The sequence below is a fragment of the Vombatus ursinus genome, unplaced genomic scaffold (assembly GCF_900497805.2).
Source record: "Vombatus ursinus unplaced genomic scaffold, bare-nosed wombat genome assembly UNPS02014802.1, whole genome shotgun sequence".
Classification (NCBI taxonomy): Eukaryota; Metazoa; Chordata; class Mammalia; order Diprotodontia; family Vombatidae; genus Vombatus; species Vombatus ursinus.
This window is the reverse complement of record NW_020954580.1, coordinates 24910995-24935363: the sequence shown is the minus strand read 5'-3', so window position 1 is coordinate 24935363 and position 24369 is coordinate 24910995. Positions and strand designations below refer to the sequence as shown.

The following is a 24369-nucleotide window of genomic DNA, read 5'->3' as shown; positions in this document are numbered from 1 at the left end:
GCTTTGCTCTGAAATTTCTGTGTGATCCTGAGCAAAGTACTAAGTCTCAGTGTTTTTAGCAGTATATTGATGGGCTGACTGGGTGCTATTTTGAAAAATTAGCCCTTTTGTTTGCAGCGAGGTTGTATAGAACTGAGATAATCAGTTTAATCCCTGCAGCTAGGTGGCTTGGTGGATATAGTACTGGGCTTGTAATCAGGAAGACTCATCTTCCTGAGTTTGAATATGGCCTCACACATTTACTAGCTGTGCGACCCTGGGCAAGTCACTTAACCCTGCTTGCCTCAATTTCCTCATCTGTAAAATGAACTGGAGGAGGAAATGGCACTTCAATATCTTTGCCAAGAAAACCCCAAATAGGGTCATGAACAGTCAAAAATGACTGAAAATAACTGAATGTCTACTCCATTAGATTGTAAACTCCTTGAAGGCAGGACTCTCTTTTGCCCCTTTTTGTATTCCCAACATTTAGCACATTTAGCATATAGTACCTGTTTAATAATTTTAAAAAATTAATTCAGGTGAAAATGACATGCCTTGGCAACAGATTGGATATGTGGGGGCGGGTGGGAAGGGGAGCATCAAAGATAGTGAAGAGTCAGGAATAACTCCTAGGTTTTGAGCTTGTGGGACTAGAAGGATATGTTGCCCTATACAGCAATTGAGAAAGTAGGAGTGGGGGGAGGGTTTAGAAGGAAAGACATTGAATTATGTTTAATTTAAGATGGACATCCACTTTGAAATGTCTGAAAGGCATTTGGAGATTGGGGCAGGAAAAGTAGATTTGAGAATCATCAGTATAGAAAAAGCAATTAATTCTAAGGGCGCTGAATAGATCACTAAATAAAGTGGTTTAGAGAGAGAAGCCTTACTTGCTTGTTGACTGATTGAAGATTCACACTTAAAAATGGAAAAAGAAAGGAGTGGGATCTGAGGAGGTCCAATTTACTGCAGTTGGTAATGGATTTGTTTAGAGTGGTGAGTGGGGAAAAGAGAAAAAAGGTAGTTTGCATATACACAATGAAAGAAAAAGGAGGAAAACATTTAGGGCAAATTACACATTGAATTCTTTTTTAGATAAGGTGCAGCTGGAAATATCCTCTTAGCAGTTAGAGACTTGAGTTTAGAATTCCGAGACTGGTCAGGACTGGAAGCACAGATCAAAGATGTGGAAATCCTCAGTGGAATGTACAGTCCTTGAGGACAGAGACTGCTTTTAAAATTTGTTTTTGTACCCTTAGATAGACAGCCAGATTAAAAAGAAAAAAGATACAGAAAGGTAGCTAGAAAAAGCATTTTTTAATGTGCCATTGGGGATACAGATACGAGAAAGCAAGTTTCTGAAGAAGTTTCTAAAGTCAAGGAGCTGGCTATCATTGGTCTAATGGGATAAGGAAAATAAGAAGGAAAAAAGACTGCAAGTCCTGATGGGGTACAAAAGAGTGCTTGAGGCAGATGGAGCAAGCTAGGAGATAAGATGCAGGATGTGACCAGTCAGAAAAGTGATCAAAGAAGACTATGCATTGAAGCCCCCACTGTGGAGTTCTGATTCTTGGAAATCCCCATTGAGGATTGAGAAAAAGCCATTAGATCTGGTGATAATTCCCCTCTGACTGTGATTTCCTTGGGGGCTAATCTGAAAGTGTCTCAGTCTCCTCTCGCATTGGGCAATTCATAGTTCACCAACCTAGGTCTCTGGCCCATTTGACTTTTGCGTGGTAAGAACTGGCCCTGGCTGAATGCTGTGCCTTGGACTTGGTAGAGTGTTACAGAGCTCTCACCCACACAGTTTACTGTTCTGGTGACCTGTCTCATTCCTTCTGTTCCTCAGTTCTCTCATCCAGCACCAGCAATTCGAAGCCTGCTTTCCCTAGCACCTAGGTTGCAACACTGGCAGGCTTTTATTTCTGAAGGGCTGTCACCAAGTTTGCTGTTGTGGCCTGAGCAAAATTCTGAAGCCTGGAGCCAGGGCTTTCCACTGCATTGTAAAGAGAAGGGGTGGACCAGGAAATAGAGGTGACCTTGTTGTAAGCTTGCATGATTTTGTTGTAAGCTTGCATCATGTGCCTGGGTCTGCTGGTACCACCTGGCTGCCAATAGCGTGGGAGGTCAGTGGAGGAGGACTGAATGAGTTCAGGATGAGTGAGTGTTAGCTCCTAGGTTTGTTTGTTTGTTTTTTCAAACTTTCTTTTAGGTTCTTGATGTCCTAGTCCTAAGTCATGGAGTTAGCGGAAGTTGCTTTATCTTTGGTACCTAATTTCTGTTTTTGAGAGGTTAGAGAAGTCATGGGAATCAGAGAAAATGTTGAATCTGCTATTTTATTGCTCCCATGACCCTGAATTATCACCAGTGATTTCTTAATCACCAGAACTAGTGGTTTTTTCCTCAATCCTCAGCTTTCTTGACTTTTCTGTAGTCTTTGACACTGCATCCCTCTCTGCAGGATCAAAGAGGAGAAGGAGAGAGGAAAACCAAGAGAATATGATGCCTTTGGAGCTAACAAAAGACAGAACAACCCCTCAATGAGGGGCTGGCCAACAGTATTAAAACTGTGGAGAGATCCAGGGGAATGAGAAACCAGAAAAAATAATTTGTTTTGGCTATTTGGTCATATATGTGGCTTGGAGTGCATGTTAAATTAGGGCCAGGATTTTTTATACCTCGGAGGCAAGCACTGTGAAAGGCATCCTTAGTAGGGTATAGGATGGAATGGTTGGTACCCTGAGGGGATAAGGGACAGAAACCCTAGGGCATCATGAGGTAGATGCTGGGGAGTCTTAACCCTTGGGGAGAATGCCTGTAGGGAGAAGTGTGCTATCTATTAGCTTCTTATTTTAACTAATTTTTAAAATAACTATAACTAGATGCTTAATGGCAGGTGTTTCTTGACACTTAGCCTCCAACAAATTTAATGACTGAGGCTGGGGGTGGGGTGGGAGTGCAGTGGTAGCTTTTGCAGCAAACAGGTAAGATGCTTTTACGGAGGAACCTCTCCTGCCCTACACCCCATCTTCCTTCGAAAGAACAACCCAAAAAAGCACCGTGACAGGATGTTAGAATTGGAAGGGACCCTAAAGGATCATTCAGTCCAATTCTTTCGTTTTTCAGGGGAGGAAACTGAGGCCCCAGAAAGGGAAGTGACTTGTTAAAGGGCACGGAGGAAGGCTCTTTTTCAGTTTTTACTAAAATTGAGACTGAGCTGTGGTGTAATCAAATTTTAGCGTGCCATTGGGGATACAGATACGAGAAAGCAAGTTTCTGAAGAAGTTTCTAAAGTCAAGGAGCTGGCTATCATTGGTCTAATGGGATAAGGAAAATAAGAAGGAAAAAAGAAGGAAAAAAGACTGCAAGTACTGATGGGGTACAAAAGCTGTGGTGTAATCAAATGGAGTCCAAACTTCAAAAGACTAATTGTCAAAGCTGGAAAGAACCTTAGAAACTCTCTTGTTCAACCCCCTCGTTTTACATATGGAGAAAGGGAGGTTCAGAGAGGAAATAGCTTGCCCGATATGACCGAGTAAGCAGGTATCCCAGCAGGGACTAGACCTTGCATCTCCTGATGTCCACCTCAGCTCTCTTTTAGCCTGCTGATATTTTACAGGGTCCTTCTGTAAAAGTCGTCCACTGGTACAAAGCAGTGCCTTTTTAAGGGTAGGAGAATGTTATTTCCTCTACGAGGAAAGAAATGCTTAAAACACGGATGATTCAAGCATGCTCTAATATTGTTTTTGTGTGTGTGAGGCAATTGGGGTTAAGTGACTTGCCCAGGGTCACACAGCTAGTGTCAAGTGTCTGAGGCTGAATTTGAACTCAGGTGCTCCAAACTCCACAGCTGGGTGCTTTATCCACTGTGCCACCTAGCTGCCCCATCCGCTAATATTCTTAAAACACGAAGCACTTTGTGGGAGTGCTGAAGAGATATTTAACATTCACCTAGGAGTTGTGCTATTCAAGAAACTAGTAATAAAAATAGCCAGCATTTCTATAGCACATACTATGTGCCAGGCATTGTGCTAAGACCTTTTAACCAACTATCTAATTTGATCCTCCTAACAACTCTGCAAGGTAGCTGATATTACCGTCCCTGTTTCAAGGTTGAGGAAACTGAAGCAAATAGAAGATAAGTGACTCCAGGGGTCATCCAAGCCACTAAGTGTCTGAGGCAGAATTTGAACTCTGGTCTTCCTGACTCCAAGCCTAGCGCTTCATCTACTGTGTCACCTAGTTTCCTGCCAAGTTCTGACAAGCCACACGTCTGGAATTTTTAGTCTTTGGGCTGCCGAATTCTCCTGGTGCTTTCTCCTGGCAGTAAGGGGTGCATGTCTTCTGAAAAGATCTGCATTCGCAGCAATCATTTCCAGCTGCTTTTTAGCACTTAGGAACTTCTGACTTCAGGGACTCATAAGAGTAGACCCATAGGTAGAAATGCCCAACTGTCAGAGTCACTACTCAGTCACCTGTGCTTAGGGAAAGAAAAGCAAAGCAGAAGAGGCAGTCAGGGATTTGAGGCTCAGTGCCGGGCTTGCCCAGTCCATCTGTCAATACTTTGTGCCAGGCTCAGAACTGAGTGTGCATACAAAAGGTTCAAGTGGACCTACTCTCTTTCTTCCTTGGAAGGAGGCAAGAACTGCTTTAAGACTCTAGTTGTGGAGATTCCCTCCATGAGCCTTTTGCATTCAAAAGGCTTTTTTTTGTGTGTGTGTGTGTTATGCTGAGATAGGCCAAAAGGCAATAGTTTGCTTAGAAATGGAGAGAAAAAAGGGGCAGCTTGATGGCGCAGTGGATAGAGACCTGAAATTGCCCTGGAATCATGAGGACCTGAGTTCAAACCTGTCCTCAGACACAAGATACTCACTAGCTGTGTGACCCTGGGCAAGTCACTTAACCCCAATTGCCGCGCGGGGGCAGGAGAAGGAGAAGAAAAGGCCTCTCTATATCAGGAATTTTTGGAATCAGTCTCATGAAGCCAATGTATGGATAAGGACTGGAAACTCCTTGGCCAGTCCTCTCCATAACATGCCTCTCACTCAATCAGTAAACAAGATGCATCCCACTAGTTGAAATGTCAGTATCTTGAGTGCCTGACTATTTCACTTTGGTATTTCTATTCTCAACACCCTGGAGCATTACCTGGCAGCTAATAGGTACCTAATGAAAGCTTGGTGATTGATTGAAAAAACATTTGGGAATATAACCATTATTCAATGACAACTGCTGTGGATTGCTGTTTTGTGGGTTTGAATAATCTTATCTCTCACACAGTAAATTCCACCTGGATCTGATTACTTTAAAATTTCATATGAAAAAACTAGAAGTAAAAGGAACAGTACAAGGAAGAACATTTTTATAAACGAAATAAAAGAAAGCATCAGAGACAAAATTGATAGGTGTGACTATGCAAAGATAAAGTAATTTGATATGATAAAAAGAAATTGATCAATAATTAAAAGATAAGAAACAGATTGGAAAAATACTTGTAGGAAACACAGCAGACAAAGGTTTGAAATGTAGAATCAGGAAATGATACATATCTATAAGAGCAATATATATTGTCCAATAAACTTGGACAAGTCAATTAATCTTTATTAGCCTCAGTTTTCTTATCTGTAAAATGAGGGGAGTGAACCATATGAAGTCCCTTATAGGTCTAAATATATGAAGTAAGAACTATGGATATATTTTTAAATTTTCTCCCTCCCTCTTCTACTTTTCACCTCTTGCTCTGGGAACTTTGAGTCTATTAGTCTATTTAGTCTTTTAGTCTATTATTTCCATCCATTCCTTATGATTTCCTAGACTAAAACACTCTTTCCTAGATGCTACTGCCTCTTATATGTTATTCTCCCCTATTAAAATGTAAGTTCCTTGAGAGCAGGGACTTTCTCTGTTTTGTATTTGTATCCCCAGGACTTAGCACAGTGCCTGGAATATAGGAAATGCTTAAATAATTTTTTCATTCATTCAAAAGACATTAACAGATTATTTTCTTTCTTTTTTAAAATAACTATTTTCTTGATGCTCTTTTTTTTTTAAGCATTACTATCACTTCCCAATGACTCCTAATCCTGCCAATACAATCAATCTTCCCTTGTAAAAAGTACATACAGGCAGGCGACACAAATCATCACATTGTAAAATGTAGTTCTCATTTTATACCAGTAGCCAGTCCATGGTTTCTCTTCTGAAAGCAAGAGGTATACTTCATCTTCAGCATTCTGAAATTGTAATACGCTTCATTGAATAGATCATTTTCAAAAGAGGAAATACAAAAAATTTGTGACCACATGATGAGATGTTCAATTTCCCTAATAATCAGAGAAATACATTTTTAACATTCCTTTTTAAAATTTTGTGTTCCAAATTCTATTCCTTTCTGTAGTCACTCCCCAACCCATTGAGAAAGCAAGCAATATGATATGAATTATACATAGGAAGTCACACAAAACATATTTCTATATTTGCTACATTGCAAAAAAAGGGGCAAGAAAAAGAAAGAAAGTGAAAAACATTATCTTCAATCTGCACTCCGAAATCATCAGTTCTCTTTCTGGATGTAGCTAGCACTTTTCATCATGAGTCTTTTGGAATTGTTGTGGATCATGGTATTTATCCGATTAGCTAAGTCTTTCACATTTGATTATCCTTATAATATTGCTGTTAACTGGGTACAGTATTCTGATTCTGCTCACTTCACTTTGCATCAGTTCACATAAGTCTTCCCAGGTTCTTCTGAAACCATCCTACTCTTCATTTCTTATAGCACAATTGTATTCCATCATGATCACATATCACAATTTGTCTAGCTGTTCTCCAATTGATAGATATTCCCTCAATTTCCAATGTTGTCTTATTGTTGTCATTCTTTTTAATGAAATTGTTAATTGTTACTATTATTTGTTCTTTGACCTCCTCATTCTTTAGGATTAGACTAATTTGTTTCCAACTAATTTTTAATCTGTGCTTCCAAGGCCCTTTATTGAATGTAATTTTTATTGCATTAAGGAACAAAAAGGGTACATTTAATGTTTCTGCTTTTCTGCATTTGTTTGTGAAGGTTTTATGCCCTAATGCTTAGTTGTTTTGTAAAGGTACCATATACAGCTGAGGAAAAAGGCATACCCCTTCTATTTCCATTCATTTTTCTTCAGAAGTCTATCATATCTAACTTTTCTGAAATTCTATTCATCTCTTTAACTTCTTTCTTATTTATTTAATGGTTAGATTTATCTAGTTCTGAGACAGGGTAGTTTGAGGTTCCTTACTAATATAGTTTTATGCAGTTGCCACAGCCTCTAAGGCCCACAGTTGGTGTTGTCAACATTCTTTACTCCCAGCCAGTCCCTATCCCAGTGTAACAGACCTCTTCTTCCAACCTTCTAAGTTGTCTTTGGCTAGAAAAATGTCTCATACCATCCTTTTGTTGGCTATGCTGCTAAAGAATTTGTTTTGTTATTTTAAAGTTGTTTGGAAGAGAATGTTAGGAGAGTTTGGCTAGAATGCTCCCTCTATGCTGCCATTTTGGCTCTGCCTTAGAAATAAGTATTAAAATAATTATTAATAATAATTATCATCAATATAATGATAATCCCATTTAAATGGGTTATGGTTATAATTGTTAATATAATAACTATAACTATAATAATAAAAAATTAATAATTTAAAATATTTTATTGGTAACTTTTGTTTTTCACATCACCAGAATTTCTCCAGATAGCCCTTTCTCCTCTCCCATCCCAGAGAACCATCTTAAAGAAAAATAGTAATTTTTAAAGAGAAAGGGGGAAAAAAAGAAAAAAGATGGAGATGAGACACAACACATCAGAAAAGCCAAATCAATACTTTGAAAAAGTCTAGATAAGGAACACTCAATGAGAATATTCCCTTTCCCAGGGCAGATTGATACCTCCCTGTTCTGCCCCTTCTAGTCTTATAGAGTTGCCTGGACGTTGAAAAGTGAAATAATTTGCTCAGAGTCCCAGGCCAATATGTGTCAGGGGACTAACTTGAATCTAGGTCCTCCTGACTCTCAGATCAGTTCTCTAGCCATTATACCACACAGCCTCTCATGCTACAAAACCACCTGTTGTCAGGGAAAGAATGAGAAAGTTGGTTTTAAACCCAACCTGGCACCTAGTAGCAGCTTAAGAAATATTTGCTTGCCTAATTAATTAAGGGAATTAATTATGGTATAATTATGGTTGAATTAATTCAGCTTGAATTAATTATAGTATATTTAATATAATGGAATATTTGGTGACATAAAATGACAAATATATAAATAGAAGGAAAAAGAGAAAGACCTACAGGAAATGATTCAAAATGAAATGAATGGAATCAGAACATTAAGTAAAACTGTATTTTTTTTTTAAAGGAAAAAGTCAAAGGTGATAGAACTTTAAATCAATTTGAAAAGGTACCCAGATCAAATCCATTTTTTGCCTCTTGTTTGTTAATTTGTTTCTTTGGACTTTGTTAAAGGCTTGTAAGTGATATTTGATTCATTTGATTTGGTCATTTGTCTTTGTTGAGAGTTATTACATTAATAATACAAATATTTAAAAAAGGGGGGGAGTTGAACGTGTGCAACATGCTATAGCTGAATGAAAGAGTGAAAATGGGTCTCTGTGTGTGTGTGTGTGTGTGTGTGTGTGCAAAAACTTCTGACACCAGATGTTGAAAACTCTTGGGCCCCCCCAAGAACAGTTCAAAGTGAGCTAAGGTAGTCAGAGGGAATGTTTTGGGGCTTCATGTGTGTATTATTTTTCCTAAAACAATTATGTATGTATGCCTGAGTGAATCCAGAAAAGCCTTGGAGAAATGTTGATTTTGCTGAACCAAGAAAAAGTCTTGGTAATGAGTAGGGCAAACCCACTAACTGTCACATTCAGGATGTTTCATCATACAGGAAGTCACTGGTTAGACTGTACTTCAGCTTTTCAATTAATCTGTATTTTTTGCTGGGCTTTAGAAGTGCTCAGCCCTTTCTCCGAACTGCTGCATTTATGAGAAAGCCTGGAATTATTTCTTGGGGTAAGATCCTATTGGGTGAAGCTTTTCTCTTCTGACTTCTCAGGTTTGGTGAGGGCAAACACCCTCATCCCTGGTGGTGGTGGTGGAGGGGATAAAGGGGTTGCATTAACTTCACTTTTAATCAAACATATACGAACTGTCAGAAACCCTGGAAATCTATTCAATTCTAACTTAGGTTGCTTTGGAAAGGGATTTGGACATTGTAGACAAGTTCAGATCTTTGATTTATAACTCACTATACTGGTATAGGACTTATTACAAACACCCCATTGGTTAACCCACTTCACCTCAGAACTTTTGGGCTCAAGTAATCTACCAGCCTTAGTCTGCCCAGTAGCAGGGATTATAAGCATTCACTACCATGCCTGGCTATTTATAGGATTCTAGAAGGTTTGAGTGAAGTATGTTATTATAGGCTTGGATATAATCCTGATAAAAGCTTGCATGATCCATGTATGTTGGATTCTTGTGAGGTGTGGATGATCTGATCATAGATCAAAGAGTGAAGAAAATTTTCAGTACTCTTTTCGGTAAGGCAATCGGGGTTAAGTGACTTGCCCAGCGTCACACAGCTAGTGTGAAGTGTTTGAGGTTAGATTTGAACTCAGGTCCTCCTGACTTCAGGGCCAGTGCTCTATCCACTGCGCCACCCAGCTGCCCCCCTCAGTGTTCTTTTCTAACTTGCAATTATGGACATAATATTGCAGGCATTCTGGACATTATATTTCTACTAATAACAACTCACATTTGCATTGCACTTTAAGGTTTTCAAAGCACTTTACATGCAATATATTGTTTGATCCTCTCATCAATGCTGTGAAATATTCTTGTCCCCATTTCACAGATGAGGAAATCTGGACTCAGAGGTCTTGCAAGGTGGTCTGCTCAAGATCACCCAGCTAGTAAGCAGATTTGAATCCAGGTCTTCTGAACACGAGTGCTTATTTTGCCCTGCTATGATTTGCCCCATTAAAATGACTAACTGTTAAAAGACACGATCCTTGCCTCCTAGGTATTTAAAGACTAGTTGAGGTGAAAAGATGAAACAGTTAAGTAATCATGTAAAGTCCCTTCTGACTTTAAGTCAAAAGATAGTGCTATGGGAAAATGGAGAAGAAGATAAATGTGCATTGGAATGATTTGGGAATACCTAGTTCAGTATTCATTCCATTCATTTGCCTAACATTTATCAAGCAATAACTATGAACCAGCAATAACTATGTGGTAAGTGCTTTGGGATATTCAAAGATGGTACTGATTCTCATGGCTGTTATAGTCTAGTTGGGAAGAGTAACTTTAAGTTCATTCTATTCAAGAAAGTACAGACTTTGAATGTGGGAAATACCCTCCCTGAACAAGAAAGAGACCTTAGGCTGTATGCAGCTAAGAGTTTATCAGCCTCAACTAAAATAAAGGTTTCTTTTTCCAGGTTAGAAGTTTACCTTCCTAATTTTCTGATAAGCATGGACTTCCACGCGGTTCTGTACAATATTGCAGAAGAAATAGACAGTCGAGATCTGGCTGGTCTGAAATTCCTCTGCTTGGATCATATTCCATTGAAGAAGCAGGAATTTATCAAGGATGCAGTGGGGCTGTTCAAAATACTGGAGGAAAAGGGTTTGTTGGAGGAGGACAATCTGTCCTTCTTGAAGGAACTGTTGTACCACAATAACCGAATGGATCTCCTAAATCTCCTGAACACTAACCAATCAGAGGTGGAGTGTCAAATCCGAACCAAAGCCCAGATTTCCTCCTACAGGTGGGTGGAACTTTAATATTATGGTCTTTGAAATGAGTGTCATTTGGATGCAATTTTCTTGTAGACGGGTTTAACTTTGTATATAGGCTAAATAGATGGCCACTTTAAATGACATCAATATATGTAAAATCTTTGTAAACATTAATGTGCTATATAAGCACTACTAATAATGATGTGATGATCTCAAGGGCACAGGAAAAGCTCCCACTCCCTCCTCCCTAGCCCCTGAAGAAAAGGATGCTTTCCACCTGTTCTCAGATGCCTAAAATTCCTTTAAGGGAAGCAAAGCCTTTCTTTATTTTTTAAATTCAATTTCATTTTACTTTCAGTTCTGAGTTTTCTACCTCTTACCTTCCCTTCACCCATCCATTGAGAAAGTAAGAAAAAACAAAACCTGTTACAAATATATATAGTTAAGCAAAACAAATTCCCACATTATCCTTGTTAAAAAAAAAAAAAAGACTTCTGAGTCCATCAGCTCTCTTCTCTGGAGGTAGGGTAGTATGTTTCATTATGAGTCCTCTGGAATTGTGGTTGGTTCGATTATGTTGATCAGAGTTCCAAAGCTTTTCATTTCACAATTAGAAATATAATGCTTGAAATCCAAATACCCCTGGGAGAAGTGAGGCATTGAAAAATTTACACCCAAGTATATCTGGTTGTGATACTTGTTCTCAGTAGGTTTGAATTTGCAGATTACATCAGATAGATAGAGGCCAGATATTTTTTCCTAGAGATTATGATTACAATGACATTGACTGGTACCAGGTATGACAAATGATTTGTTTTCTTGATTTGGGGATTTCTTTGTAGAATAGTCATGCAAAAGGCACTTTGGGGTAATGCACAGAAAGCTAGTCTTGGAGTCAGAAAGACCCGATGCATAGAGACTTCTGTAGTACCTTGGGCAAGGCACATCATCTCCTGCCTCAGCTACCTCTCAATTTAACTTCAAACAATTGTTGTGTGTGTTTGTAGAGGAAAGCTCTCACATGAGAAGTCAAATGAAAAGAAACGTCTGTGTAAACAACAAAATCACATTTTGACAGCCCTTTCAGTTTTACAGAGCATATGTCAAAAATTAGATCCCATTCACTTATGCAGCTACTGAATCAAGTGAGTTAAAATGAATACTATTTCTCTAGGTCATTTCAATTACGTTGGAGGTAAAAGTATTCTTGTTTTTATTTTTATTGTCCTCTCTGCACCCATCCACAGAAACATTTAAACACTTTTAAACATTTAAACATTTTTTAAATGGTTATAAATGATTGCACATAGAACTATAAACTTCATTTTATAATTTGTTTTTAAGTATTGAATATGTCTATATATGTAAAAATATCTACACATCTTAAGGCAATATACATTATTTTAAATGTGAATATATATTTTAAAAATTTCTTTTGAGGCATTTGGGGTTAAGTGACCTGCCCAGGGTCGCACAGCTAATAAATGTGGGAGGCTGGATTTGAACTCAAGTCCTCCTGACTCCAGGGGTGGTGCACCACCTAGCTGCCCAATATGTATTTTTTTTTTTTAATGTACCTATCTATAGGATATTCAAGTTTAAAACTACACTAAGGCTTTTGGGGCACTCTGTCCTTTTTTAAGTTTGTATCAATAGGTGGCTGTGGAGAGAGACCAGCTTCAGTAATATACTGGCTGTGTAGCCCTGGGCAGGACCCATAACTTCTCTGGTCCCTAGTTAACTCTTAAGTTTAGAACAGGTACTTTATCTGTGCTAGTAGAGAAAGTATCCTCACTAAGAGTTCCCTACACAGGTGAAATAACAGATTTTTCAAAGTGTCCATGTATGTTAACTTTAACAGCCTAGGCACAAAATTTACTGTTTGTTTCCATGTCCCCATTTGTATGTTTTTCCGAGTTTTTTTTTACTAATTCTGTTATTATATACATAGTTGTAGTCACTAGGTCATTCTTTGATTATGCTTGTTTGCTTGGCTTCATTTCATAAGTCTTTTCATATTTCTTTGCACTCTCCCTATTTATTATATCTCATGGAATAAGATTACATTTATGAACTACAATTTGCTAGGCCATTCCATGATAATTGGTCACATAGATTGTTTGCACATTATTTGGTATGAGCACTGCTTGGGATACTTTGAATGGACAGGTCCTTTTTAAATTTCTTGTCAATAGCATTCTATTAGGGTATTGTCCTAGGACTAGAATCAGGGAGTGAAAGGGTTCAAACACTTTCATGGTCCTTACAGGGTAGATCTACATTGCTTTCCATGAGCAATGAAACCGAGTGTCTGGTTTAGTTACTAGGATCACATGAGAGAAATGCTTAGCAAACTTTAAAATGGTATACAGATTTATGGCCAGGCATCATTATCATCATCATTCATATTTTGGATGTCAGATTTTTACCAGAAAATTTCATTACAAAGTTTTTCCGGCTCTGATTTTTACTTTTTATTCTAGATATATTGCTTTTTGCTGTGCAGAAGTTATTTTTAATAAAAATCATGTTTTTTTCTCTTACAGTATCTTCTGTTGAATGCCTGGAAAACATAAACATTTTCACAATTACAATATATATTCCTTCCATTAGTTTCTAATTTTATTTTTTATATTTGGATTATTAAGCCATTTGAATTTTACTGTTCTACATGGATAGAATGTCAATTTTCCTCATGTTTTGCCATCCAATTTTCCTAATTTCTTTTCCTGAATAATGGGTTACATCCTAGAGTTTTATAATCTTGAATTTATGCAGCACTTTTTTTCCCCCTATTTTTAAAAATCCATTTTCAAGTAGTTTTAACAATTAGTGATTTATAGTAGAATTGGATATCTGAATTTTTGAGTCCCCAGTTCTCTCCATTTTTTTTTTCATTTCTCCGTAATGTTCTTATCCTTTTAATTTTCTTGTGAATTTTATCACTTTACTTAATTCTACAGTTGCCCACTGGTGTTGTTATTGCAATTAATTTGTATATGTTGCTATAGCTGCAACCCATTAATTGGGATATGTTGTATTTAAATTGGTTTTGGGATTTGTTTTTTATTTTTGTTTGATCAGACCAATGATTACTTGGTGTTGAATATTCTCTTTCTCTCTCACTGTAGTTTCTATAATTTGAATTTATCTCAAGCATAATTAATCAAATCAATTTTTTTCTATTCTACATATTTTAATGTTTCCTTTGTTAATTACTTTTTTTTGCATTTAGGTTTGCAAATGTAATATTTTAAATTTCTTTTTATATATCTTTTTATATATCTTTTATATATGCTCTTTATAGATACTTAAAGTGCAATAATTTTTTTATAAAACTGTGCATGGTACTTGTCATAATAGATACTTAATAAATGCTTATTGATTGACTGATAAATGCATCTATACTTGAATAAAAATATTTCCTACACTTCTCATTTAGTTCTTACCACATAACTATCCAATCCAATTTCTTCAGCACTCCTCACATCTTCAGATTCTTTCATGCTTATATATTTGTTTGATTTATCATATTCCATTAGTGGGGTATTGAAATATTGCCCTTAGTTTTTCTGTCTAGTTATTTCTTTGTACCTATGTAGTAGCTAAAATTTTTATAGTTCTTGTTATAAGATTTTCAAAGTATTTTATATACCATTTGACCTTCACAATGACCCAGTGAGGTAGGTGTCATTATTATCCCTTTTTTTAATAGCTGAAGAAAGTGAAGTTAAGTGACTTGTCTAGGGTCACACATTCTAGTAAGTACCTGAGGCAGTGTTTGAATTCAAGTCTTTCTGACTCTTAAGTTCAAAGCTTTATCTCCTACTCAGCTAATTTTTCTTTGATCAATTTGTTCTCTGTTCCATTAGGCAGACAGATATTTAAAACTGATATTCTTTCAATGTCACCTTCAAGTATGATATATTGTTCCCTTCTTTTTTTTTTCTTTTCTTTTTTTTGGTGAGGCAGTTGAGGTTAAGTGACTTGCCTAAGGTCACACAGCTAGTATGTGTCAAGTGTTTGGTCTGAGGCCAGATTTGAACTCAGGTCCTCCTGACTTCAGGGCTGGTGCTCTATCCACTGCACCACCTAGCTGTCCCTATTGTTCCCTTCTTTATCTCTTTTAATCTTTTTAATTTGAATTCAGTCTCCTCTAGATGCCATGGCCACAAATTTTAATTTTCTGGCTATAGCCAAAGCATGGTTAATTTAAGCCCATTCTCACGTTTTAATTCTATATTAGGCTTTATGTATCTACTTTAGGCATGTTTCTATAGGAAATATAGTGTAGTTTTTTAACAGGGGAATTAAACCCATTCTTATTCAAAGTTATAGAATTATTATATTTGGATTATCAGATGCCATGGGATACGATAGGACTGGACTTGTGATTTTGTTAGTATAGGAGACTTTCAGTGGGAGAATTTCCTCTCCTGAAGAAGATTATGTGCCTGCTCTAAAATTTCTTATCTTAGAGCAGGGGTGGGGAACCTGCAGCCTCAAGGCCATATGTGGCCCTCTAGGTCTTCAAGTGCAGCCCTTTGACTGCATCCAAACTTCACAGAACAAATTCCCTTAATAAAAGGATTTGTTCTTTAGCCCTTGGATTCAGTCAAAAGGTAACACTGAGGACCTGGAAGGTCACTGAGAGGTTCAATGAGTTGCCCAAAGTCTTCTTGACTTTGACTCTGTCCACTCTGCCCGGCTGCCTCATATTGGTTTCCATACTCTAACAGGGGTGGGGAGCCTGTGGCCTTGATGCCATGTAGGGGGTCCTCTGGGTCCTCAAGTGCCACCCTTTGAATCCAAACTTCAGAGAACAAATTCACTTACAGATTAGGGTTTAGGCCTCGTGGCTACAGGTTCCCCACCCCTGCTCTAGTATATTATTAATATTTTCAGAAAGGAATCTAATCTACCCTACATTACTGGTACTAATCCTATCTCAACATTAATGCATAAAAAGAATACTAAACATAGTTACTATATTTTCTCTATTAGCTCTAAATTTTTCCAAAAATTTTACTTCCCTATCAGCCTTGCTCTAAGAGATGAGTGTATCATAGATTTATAATTGAGATATCATTTAGCCTAATGCTTTCACTTTATAGATAAGGAAATTGAGGCCCAGTGATAGTAAATGACTTTCCCAAGGTCATACAGGTTAAGATTTGAACCCATGCCCTATAATTATAAAACTGTGCTCTTGTCACTATATCATGTTGCCTTGGGTGGGTGGGTGGGGAATAAATGAAGTCAGTCCCCTCATTTCTGTACCCTGATTTGGGGAGCTTATGCATAGAAGATCAATAAGATTTTCATTTTGCTCAAGAGCCCTCAGCTGAGACAAAGTCATGACAATTCAAACAGCCAGTCTGAAAATGGCAGGTGCAGGGGTGGAGCTTGTCTGTGTCTCAAAAGCCAGCTGTGCTGGCTGCTTCCTGTCTGAGTGTCCATGCCTGAAATGGCTTCTGATCATCTGCTGATGTGCTTTCCTCCCTGCTCTCTTCCTTCACATTCCATATTTCTCAAGGGCCTCTCCTCCCCTTTCACTCTAGATGAGTGAAGAAAATAGGCTGTCTTTTCAAACCCGAACAGTCTCACTTCTCTCAGGGGCTGGCGTAGACAGGTATTGGGAATTTTCTGATCTCCAACTCCCAGCCAAAGTGTGACCGAGGCTCTGCCCAGATGCTGACATCCTGGGGAGTGAGATTCCTAATCCTCCAGAGGATTATGCTTTCCTGCCCAATCATTCCTCTTCCTTACCAGGCACTAGGCTACCATTCCCCAGGGTTACCTAGCCACTCTTTCAAGGACTTTCCCACCAGGGTAGGGCAGATTACATTCCTTTACCCCAGGATGAGTCACCCATCCTGGGGCCGGACATGGGACGTCTGAGGTCAGCAGCAAAGTAAGCTTGGGGCTGGCTGTACCGGCTGTCACAGGCGCCCTCTCCACCATGTTGAGTATGTTTCTTAAGACAATAACAAGACTTAATTAACATTAATTAGCAAGCATTTGTCAAGTACCTTCTATGTGCCAACCATTGTATGAAGCTTTGGGGGGTGGATACCAAGACAAAAATGAAGTAGTCATTGTCTTTAAGGAGTTTACATTGTACTGGGGGTGGGCTGGGGTAGAGAAGAGAATATAACATGTTCATTTTCAAGGCTATTGCAATGATGTAGGTGAGAAGAGATCAGGGACTGAATAAAGATGTTTTCGGTGTGACGAAGAGGGACTGATGGGAGAAATGTAGAAGAGGGAGAAATGACAAGTCTAGGCAACTGATTGGATATAGGGGAAAGGGGAATGAGTCAGAGTGAAAACGAAATAGCCTACATCCTGACAGCTAGAGAGTAAACAGGAAAAGGTAAAAGTTAGACATAAGAACTCAAAAAGGCACATCAATCTGGAATGATTTAATTTAAAGACAAATGGCCCTGCACATTTCCTCATGGCCTCTGGGTGCTACATTATTCACAATACTATAATAATTATGACAGCGATGATGAGAGAGTAATTAAGAAAATGTGAAATAATACACTTCCCTGCCTTCTTAATAGTATAACAGCAATCTTGGTGTGATTTAAAAAAAAAAATTCTCCAAAGTGGTTATTTTTTCATTTAAAGTTGGCGCTTTGTGGTAAGTTTCATAACTTGAACAAAACAGCATTTGTCAGTTACAGTGTGGTTTCTTCACAATTCATATCAAATAATTTACTAAGAGCAGGTGTTGATGATGGGGAAGAGCAAAGAGATGGCAAAGGCTCTCAAGCCAATGATTGAAAGAAAACAAGAAAGAGAAAAGGAGCATCAGAAGGGAGAAACTAAAGGCCTTGAAAAAGCCAGTTCCCCAGGTCACTATCTTGCCTTTAACCAGCTCTGCTTGCCTGTCACAATCTGTAATTAATTTTTGTGATTTCCATGATTTTTAACACAACACCTGGCACATATTAAGTACTTAATTAATAATGTTTCATTCTCTTATGAATAGCCAACCTAATTTGGAGTTGAATATCAGTAGAATTTGGCTTGCTTAAACTTTAAATAAATTTAAAAAATCAGATTATAGGTATTTATGGATAAAGATAATTCCAAGCACAAGGAGTTTATTAGTTAAGCCCAATCAAGGAACAGGAACCTCTGAATTTAGAGAATTAGATGAGGGGTCCAATCCAATCTAATCCAACAAGAATTTATTAAACTGTTGGGTTCCATCTTCTGTCCATTATCTTGGCCCTCCTGAAAGCCTGGCTCCCCAAATTGGATGAATTGTGGCTAAGGCCTAACAATCCACAAATGTAAGACATTATGTAGCATTTTGCAGGCTTCACAAACATATGCCTCAGTCTTCTTAATTTCCAAAATGTGAAGACAAATCAAATTGTAAACATATGGTGGTAGTAATCAATCATTTAGGCATCAAGCATTTATTAAGCTCCTATGATGAATCAGTCATTGTGCTAGGCAATGGGGATACAAATCACCCCAAAAAGTGGGTGATTTTTTATCTTTGTGGGTACTCCTACCAAGGAAGATGGTAACCTCAGATTCACCTGAGGGGAGGGGGTTTTCTTAGTGCTTGGGGCCAGCTTTTGGTAAAGAGTATCCTGAAATTTAGCTGGACTGGTCCTCAAATGACAGTCCATTGCTGGTCCCATATTAACCTGAACTTGAAACTTTTCCAGTTTTGTAGGGCCCATCAGAGCTTTTCATGGCCTTTAAGATGGCAAGGTCAGGATATGGCCAACATGGGAATTGTTTTGCTTGACAATCCACATTTGTTATAAGGGGTATGTTTTTCTATTTTCTTTGTTCCCCCCCCCCAAAGATGGGATTAATGAGAGGGGAAGAATGCTAATTGAGAAAAAATAAAATAAAATAGGCTGCAAACCTTAAGAAAAAAAAAAGGTCCCATGGTCACATTCATATCTGTAGGAGGCTTTGGAGGAGGATTTTCATGGAGGAAGGGTCGATACATCATCATACTCATCACTGACATTTTTTGTCATTCAACAAACATATGTTATGTGTCAGGCCCTGTGTTAACCACTGGGGATACAAAGAAAGGCAAAAACATGATGTTCCTTCCTTCAGGGAGCTCAACTGATGGGAAGAGCTCACATTCTAGATCATGTAGTGCTCTGACAATTATAAAGTACTTTACATCCAGTCAGTCAGTCAGCATTTATTAAGCACCTACTATGTGCCAGCCACTACATTAAGCTGGGGATATAAAAAGAGGCAAAAGATAGTCCCTACCCTTAAAGAGCTTATGATTGAGCCTTAAAACAAGCTTGTAAGGTAACTACTTGTACCATCATTTTATGGCTGAGGAAAGTGAGGTACAGAGAAGTTAAATGACTTACACATGGTCAAACAGTATCAGTGGTGGGATTTGAACCCAGGCCTTCACTCTCATGTTCAACACTCAACTCATTACACTACGCCACTTCTGTAAGAATCAGAGAGTTATTTATGGCCTCTCATGAAGCTTTTTTGGCTAATAGGAATTGCATGATCAGGGTGTATAAAGCAGACACATCCTCCAGGATTCCTACAGTTTAGGCACCTTTGAAATGAATGAATGAATAAGAGAATGAATGGATGAATAAATGAGCAAATAAATGAATGAGTAAATAAATAAATAAGTGAATGAATGAATGGATCTCCCAATTTAGTGTTAAAGTGTTGCCTAGTCACAGAATCATAAGATTGGAACTGGAGGAGACCTCCTCATTTTACAGATTTGGAAACTGGGTCCCAGAAATCTTAAATGGCCCATTCAAGCTTACAGGGGGGGTAAGTAGGAGAGCTGAGATTTAAATTCAGGTTCCCTAATCTGCTCTTTCCATTAAATCATGCTGCCCCTTGCTTTGACTGAAATGCCTATAGGCACTCCGTGATGCAACATAAGACTTTTTCAGGACACAGATGTTGTGGGGATTTATTTTGAGTGGTTTTGCATATTTATTATGAGGGATTTGTTTTTCTTTTCCTTCCTTTACCCCCCCCAATGGTGGGAGGAAAGTGAGAGGGATGGTTAGAGATAAACAAAAAGAGGTGGGGGAGAAAAGTCTTTGAGACATTGAAGAATCATTTTTTAAAAGGAGGAAGAGAAAACAGAAGGAAATATAGAAAGAAGCATAGACAAACAGGACAATGTTGATAGCTACAGGCTGAACTTACTGATTCTTAAAAGGGTAGCAAGTTGTTTGTAAAAGAGAACTACAGTATTCTGTACAATCCTTTTTTCTGTTCTGTGTATATGGAAACGCCCATTTTATTTGGTCTTCGTTAAATCCAGATTCAAAAAAGAAAAAAAAATGAGTAAGAACTTATAAAATGCCTCAAGGAATCATTTTTAAAAGTTTCTTCATTTCCCACTCCAGGGTCCTGCTTTTTGATCTTTCCGAAAATGTGGCAAAATTTGAATTGAAATCTATTAAATTTATGTTGAGTCGCAAGATTCCCAAGTGCAAACTAGAAGATAATATGGTAAGAGCTGGCATTGCTGTGCTTTGTGAACCAGAGTGCTTTCTGAGAATGGGTTGGGGTAGAGAGGATTGAAGAGAAGGGACAGAAGGCTTTTCAGGTATAAGTAACAGCCTGCCACCATCTAATTCTCAGGCAGACTTGGCTGAGATTAGCAGTATTGGTTGATGGGACCCTTACAGTACAGTAGGATCTTGGCTGTGGTAAGGAGAACGAAAAAGTTATCTCTAGCAAAAAATGGGCTTCATGTTTGGATATACAAAAAAAGGGAGTCTCAGCAGGGCTAGAACAATTGATCTGCCTTGGATAATTCTCAGTTCTCTTTGGTTATAAGATCATAGATTTAGAGCAGGCAAAGGCCATAAAAGATCATCTAGTCTAAGGTTGGGGAGCCTTCTCCCTCGAGGCCACATGTGGCCCTCTAGGTCCTCAAGTCTGGCCCTTTGACTGAATCAGCCCTAGAGGGCCACATGTGGCCTCGAGGCCACAGGTTCCCCACCCCTGATCTAGTCCAACTCGTTCATTTTACAGTTCAGGAAATGCTCGGTGAGTTTAAGTGACTGCTCCATGGTTACATAGCTAGTGTCAGATGGGGCACTTGAACCCAGCTTTTCCCTGCTATACAGCCAGCACTGTAATCACACATGCCATATTGCCTTTCTTCTGGCCTCCAGCTTTCTCAGATCCTAGGATGAGCCATAAGTTTGCAGAGCTGGCAGTGGACTTGAGGGACAGAGTCAGCGATGTCATGATTAGATCCAGGTCTGATGCCATAATTTTTAGATCTGTGTCTCAGCCCTGAACTTTACTTATCCTATAGAACTGAAATCTCTGAGCTGACCCATGATAGAGATGCTAAGGACTACATGGAGTCTGAGATGATCCCCCTTCATCTGTCATTATCTTTACAGACCAGAACATGCCCAGAAAATACAGGGCAGGTTGTCTAAAGACTCTTAAAAAAACCTTTTATGACAAAGGATCTTTGACCAATTCAAATTGGGGGGGGGTATAAAGTCTCCTTGATTCTGAGAATGTAGAAGGAAGCAAAAATGCTAATACCTGAAGAACAATGTAGCTCACAGACCAGTCTTTTCAACTGCTGTTTTCCTACTTGTCCTCTCCTTTCCACCAGACCTTGATTGATATTTTCATTGAGATGGAGAAACGGGGAATTCTAGGAGAAGGAAACCTGGATGACCTGAAGGCAGTTTGTGATGTCATTGACAAGAACCTGCTGAAGAAAATCAAAGACTATGAATCAAACAGAGGTGGAAAAACTTGTTTCTTATTTGTCAAAATTTGCTCATGATTTGACATCATTATTGTCACAAGGGCCTCTAATCAAATGTTGATTCTTTTAAAAAAATCTAGTGGAAAGAAGCACAGAAAGAGTTCCAGTGGAAATCCAGGATGGTAATACATAAAGATAAGTTTGGGGAATATATGTATTTTACTTACTTTTATCTATTTTCCCTCCTCCTTTCTGCTGTTCAATTCAATACAACCAGCATTTTTATGCCAACCATTCTGCTAAGTATTGGGAATACAATGATCAAATGAATCAGTTCCTGCCCTCAAGTAACTTGTAGTCTATTGTGAAGAAACAACATGTACAAATACAATATATATGCAAAGTAATTTCTTATGGGAGGACACAGGCCTAATTCCACCCCAAATGTTCACATGGACTATTTGTGCCCGACCTGTGGTAGAGCATTCTGAGCTCATATCAGTCTCATCAAGTATCACCCCTGAAAGATGGCTAATTTCTCAGGTCAACATAAGATCTGGCCTAAGAAATCCCTTTTGTAAACTGAACTGTCAGTGTGAAAAGCATCCTAGATGTATCTAGAATATTGCATTTTTCTTTGCTCCCCCTTAAGCCCATCTCATTCTAGTCCTATCTTGCTTACTTTTAGTTGAAGAAATGATGAATGATCTTCAGGCAACATCTGGAGATTTTCCAGGAGAAAAGGTATATTTACAGCCCAACTTCCTGTTTCATCCTTCCCCATTCCCTTCCATATTATATTATTGTTTTCCATTTTTATAGTTGTTAGATGAATAGAGAGACAGAAACATGAAAAAGTCTTCTGTATATTGAGACCCAAGGTAGAGATATTGGATAGACAGAGGAGGCACTCCAGACCTTCTCTTCCTGCCCATAGTGAGGAAGTATTTAAGATGAGTTATCAGGGATAAGTTGTTGTTGTCCAGGCATTTCAGTTGCATCTGATTCTTTGTGACCCCTTTTGGGGTTTTCTTGACAAAGATACTGGAGTAGTTTGCCATTTCTTTCTCCAGCTCATTTTACATATGAGGAAACTGAGGCAAACCAGGATAAGTGACTTGCCCAGGGTCTCACAGCTTGGAAGTATCTCGGGCTGGATTTGAACTCAGGGTTTTTCTGACTTTAGGTTCAGTGGTCTATCCACTGTACCACCTAGTTGCCCCTATCAGGGATTAGTGGCAGGACCCTAAAGCAAAGCTTCCCACCTTTCCCTATGGTACCTGGCTGTAATAAGATCCTTCGAGGCCCCCAAATTCCGCTGCTGTTGCTTGTTGTGGAAGGATCCAGAATTCTTGATCAGCCAACTAGTCCCTTCATCCTCTTAGTAAGCAGGAAGCAATCATTTTCCTTCACAAATAAATTAAATCCCTACTGTCCCTTTTGGCCATTCAGAGTCCTAAACTCAGCGTGCAAGGCACCTTCTTGAGCAGGTAAGTAGGACCAAAAGGGCCACCTCTCACAGCCCTAGCATTTGACAGAACAGGATCTGAGCTCCATGCCACAGGGCCATCCTGCCTGATAAAATCTTGGCCAACATGAGATGTCCCTAGAAAGCCCCTGTGTTGTAGGCAGGGGTGTGGGTTACATATTTAACACCGGCTCTCTGAAGGGAAAAAAATGTTCACTTGGCACGCTTTTAAAGTTTAATCCACATTGTTCACACTTTGTCCATAACTTTAAAAAGGCTAGTCAATCAACAAAACAGGAAATTAAGCCCTCATTTGTGACATTTGCCAATTTCCAAGGTTGAAAGGCCCACACTGAAAGTTGAACAATTGGTTCAGCTGAGCTCCATCACACCCCTGAGAAGCAGAACACATTTTCAATAGCTATTGACTTGGAGCCAAAGGAGGTGGGTTCTAGCTATATAACACTTTTTGGCAAGCAAGTACACTATAGACAGAGGTCAGTGGTCTCAGTTTCCTCATCTAAAAAAAAAAAGCTTTTCTACCCACCTCCCATGGTTGTTTTTCAGATTGACATCATGTATGAGAAACAGTGTGGTGTGGTATATAGACAGCTGACTTTAGAATTAGGAAAATATCACTTCAAGTCTTGTCTGTATCTAAGATTATAGCTTATAGATGTGTTACTGATTTTATTCAGTGAAGAAAATATCCCCACAATGATAAAATTGTAGGTCTGAACCAACCTCTCCCTGCCTCACACACCTCTAAAAAGCCTCAGATACATACATGTATACATATATGCATAATATTTACATTTAATATATTGCTAAAAATGCCCTGACCTGTCCAGTGCTCAGTGTATATATGGAATTATTGTTAGATGCAAAAGATAGCAATGATAGAGAGGAAACAGAAAAAGTGAGGGGAATGGCGCCAGGAGCTTTGGAGAAGTATCCCTTTCTTGGGGAGGACTGTGGGGTGTGTATCAGTGTTGGTGAGAAAAAAGAGAAGGCATATTGGAGAGAGAAAGGACTTTGGGAGTCATTTAGTTCAGCCTCGTTGTTTTATAAATGAAGTTCTGTATGAACTATTTGGGCTGGGGCTCACAGAGTGAGAAGTTTGTTTTGTGTCTTCATTTTTTCAGGACCAGGACAAAGCTTACAAAATGAGCAGCAAGCCTCGGGGATACTGCTTGATCATCAACAACTTTGACTTCCAAAGAGCACGGAAGGAAAAGCCTGAGCACCAGAACATAAGGGACAGGAAAGGGACTGATGTAGATGCAGGTACAACAGAATCAGAGGCACCTGCAGGCAGGAAACTTTGCTGGGAAACTTTCAGCGGTTAGGGCTGGGAGGACATCTATGCTAGACTGCTATCCACTAAATCCCAACTCTGAATATGT

General features: G+C 38.7%; 1 protein-coding gene across 4 annotated transcripts in view; it reads left to right on the top strand.

The window, feature by feature from the left end:
- CASP8 (caspase 8) overlaps positions 1 to 24369 on the top strand; it is a 52058-nt gene that overhangs the window by 11536 nt on the left and 16153 nt on the right. For 3 of the 4 annotated variants that reach the window (XM_027873560.1, XM_027873561.1, XM_027873558.1), the window contains exons 2-7: positions 10460 to 10789; positions 20159 to 20264; positions 21397 to 21532; positions 21636 to 21677; positions 22184 to 22239; positions 24109 to 24250. In XM_027873560.1, coding sequence (XP_027729361.1) covers positions 10494 to 10789; positions 20159 to 20264; positions 21397 to 21532; positions 21636 to 21677; positions 22184 to 22239; positions 24109 to 24250 — 778 coding nt within the window. In that variant the 5' untranslated portion in view covers positions 10460 to 10493. Of the gene's footprint in view, positions 1 to 8931; positions 9031 to 10459; positions 10790 to 20158; positions 20265 to 21396; positions 21533 to 21635; positions 21678 to 22183; positions 22240 to 24108; positions 24251 to 24369 lie in introns of those variants that run through there. The other variant, XM_027873559.1, reaches the window with a different exon arrangement.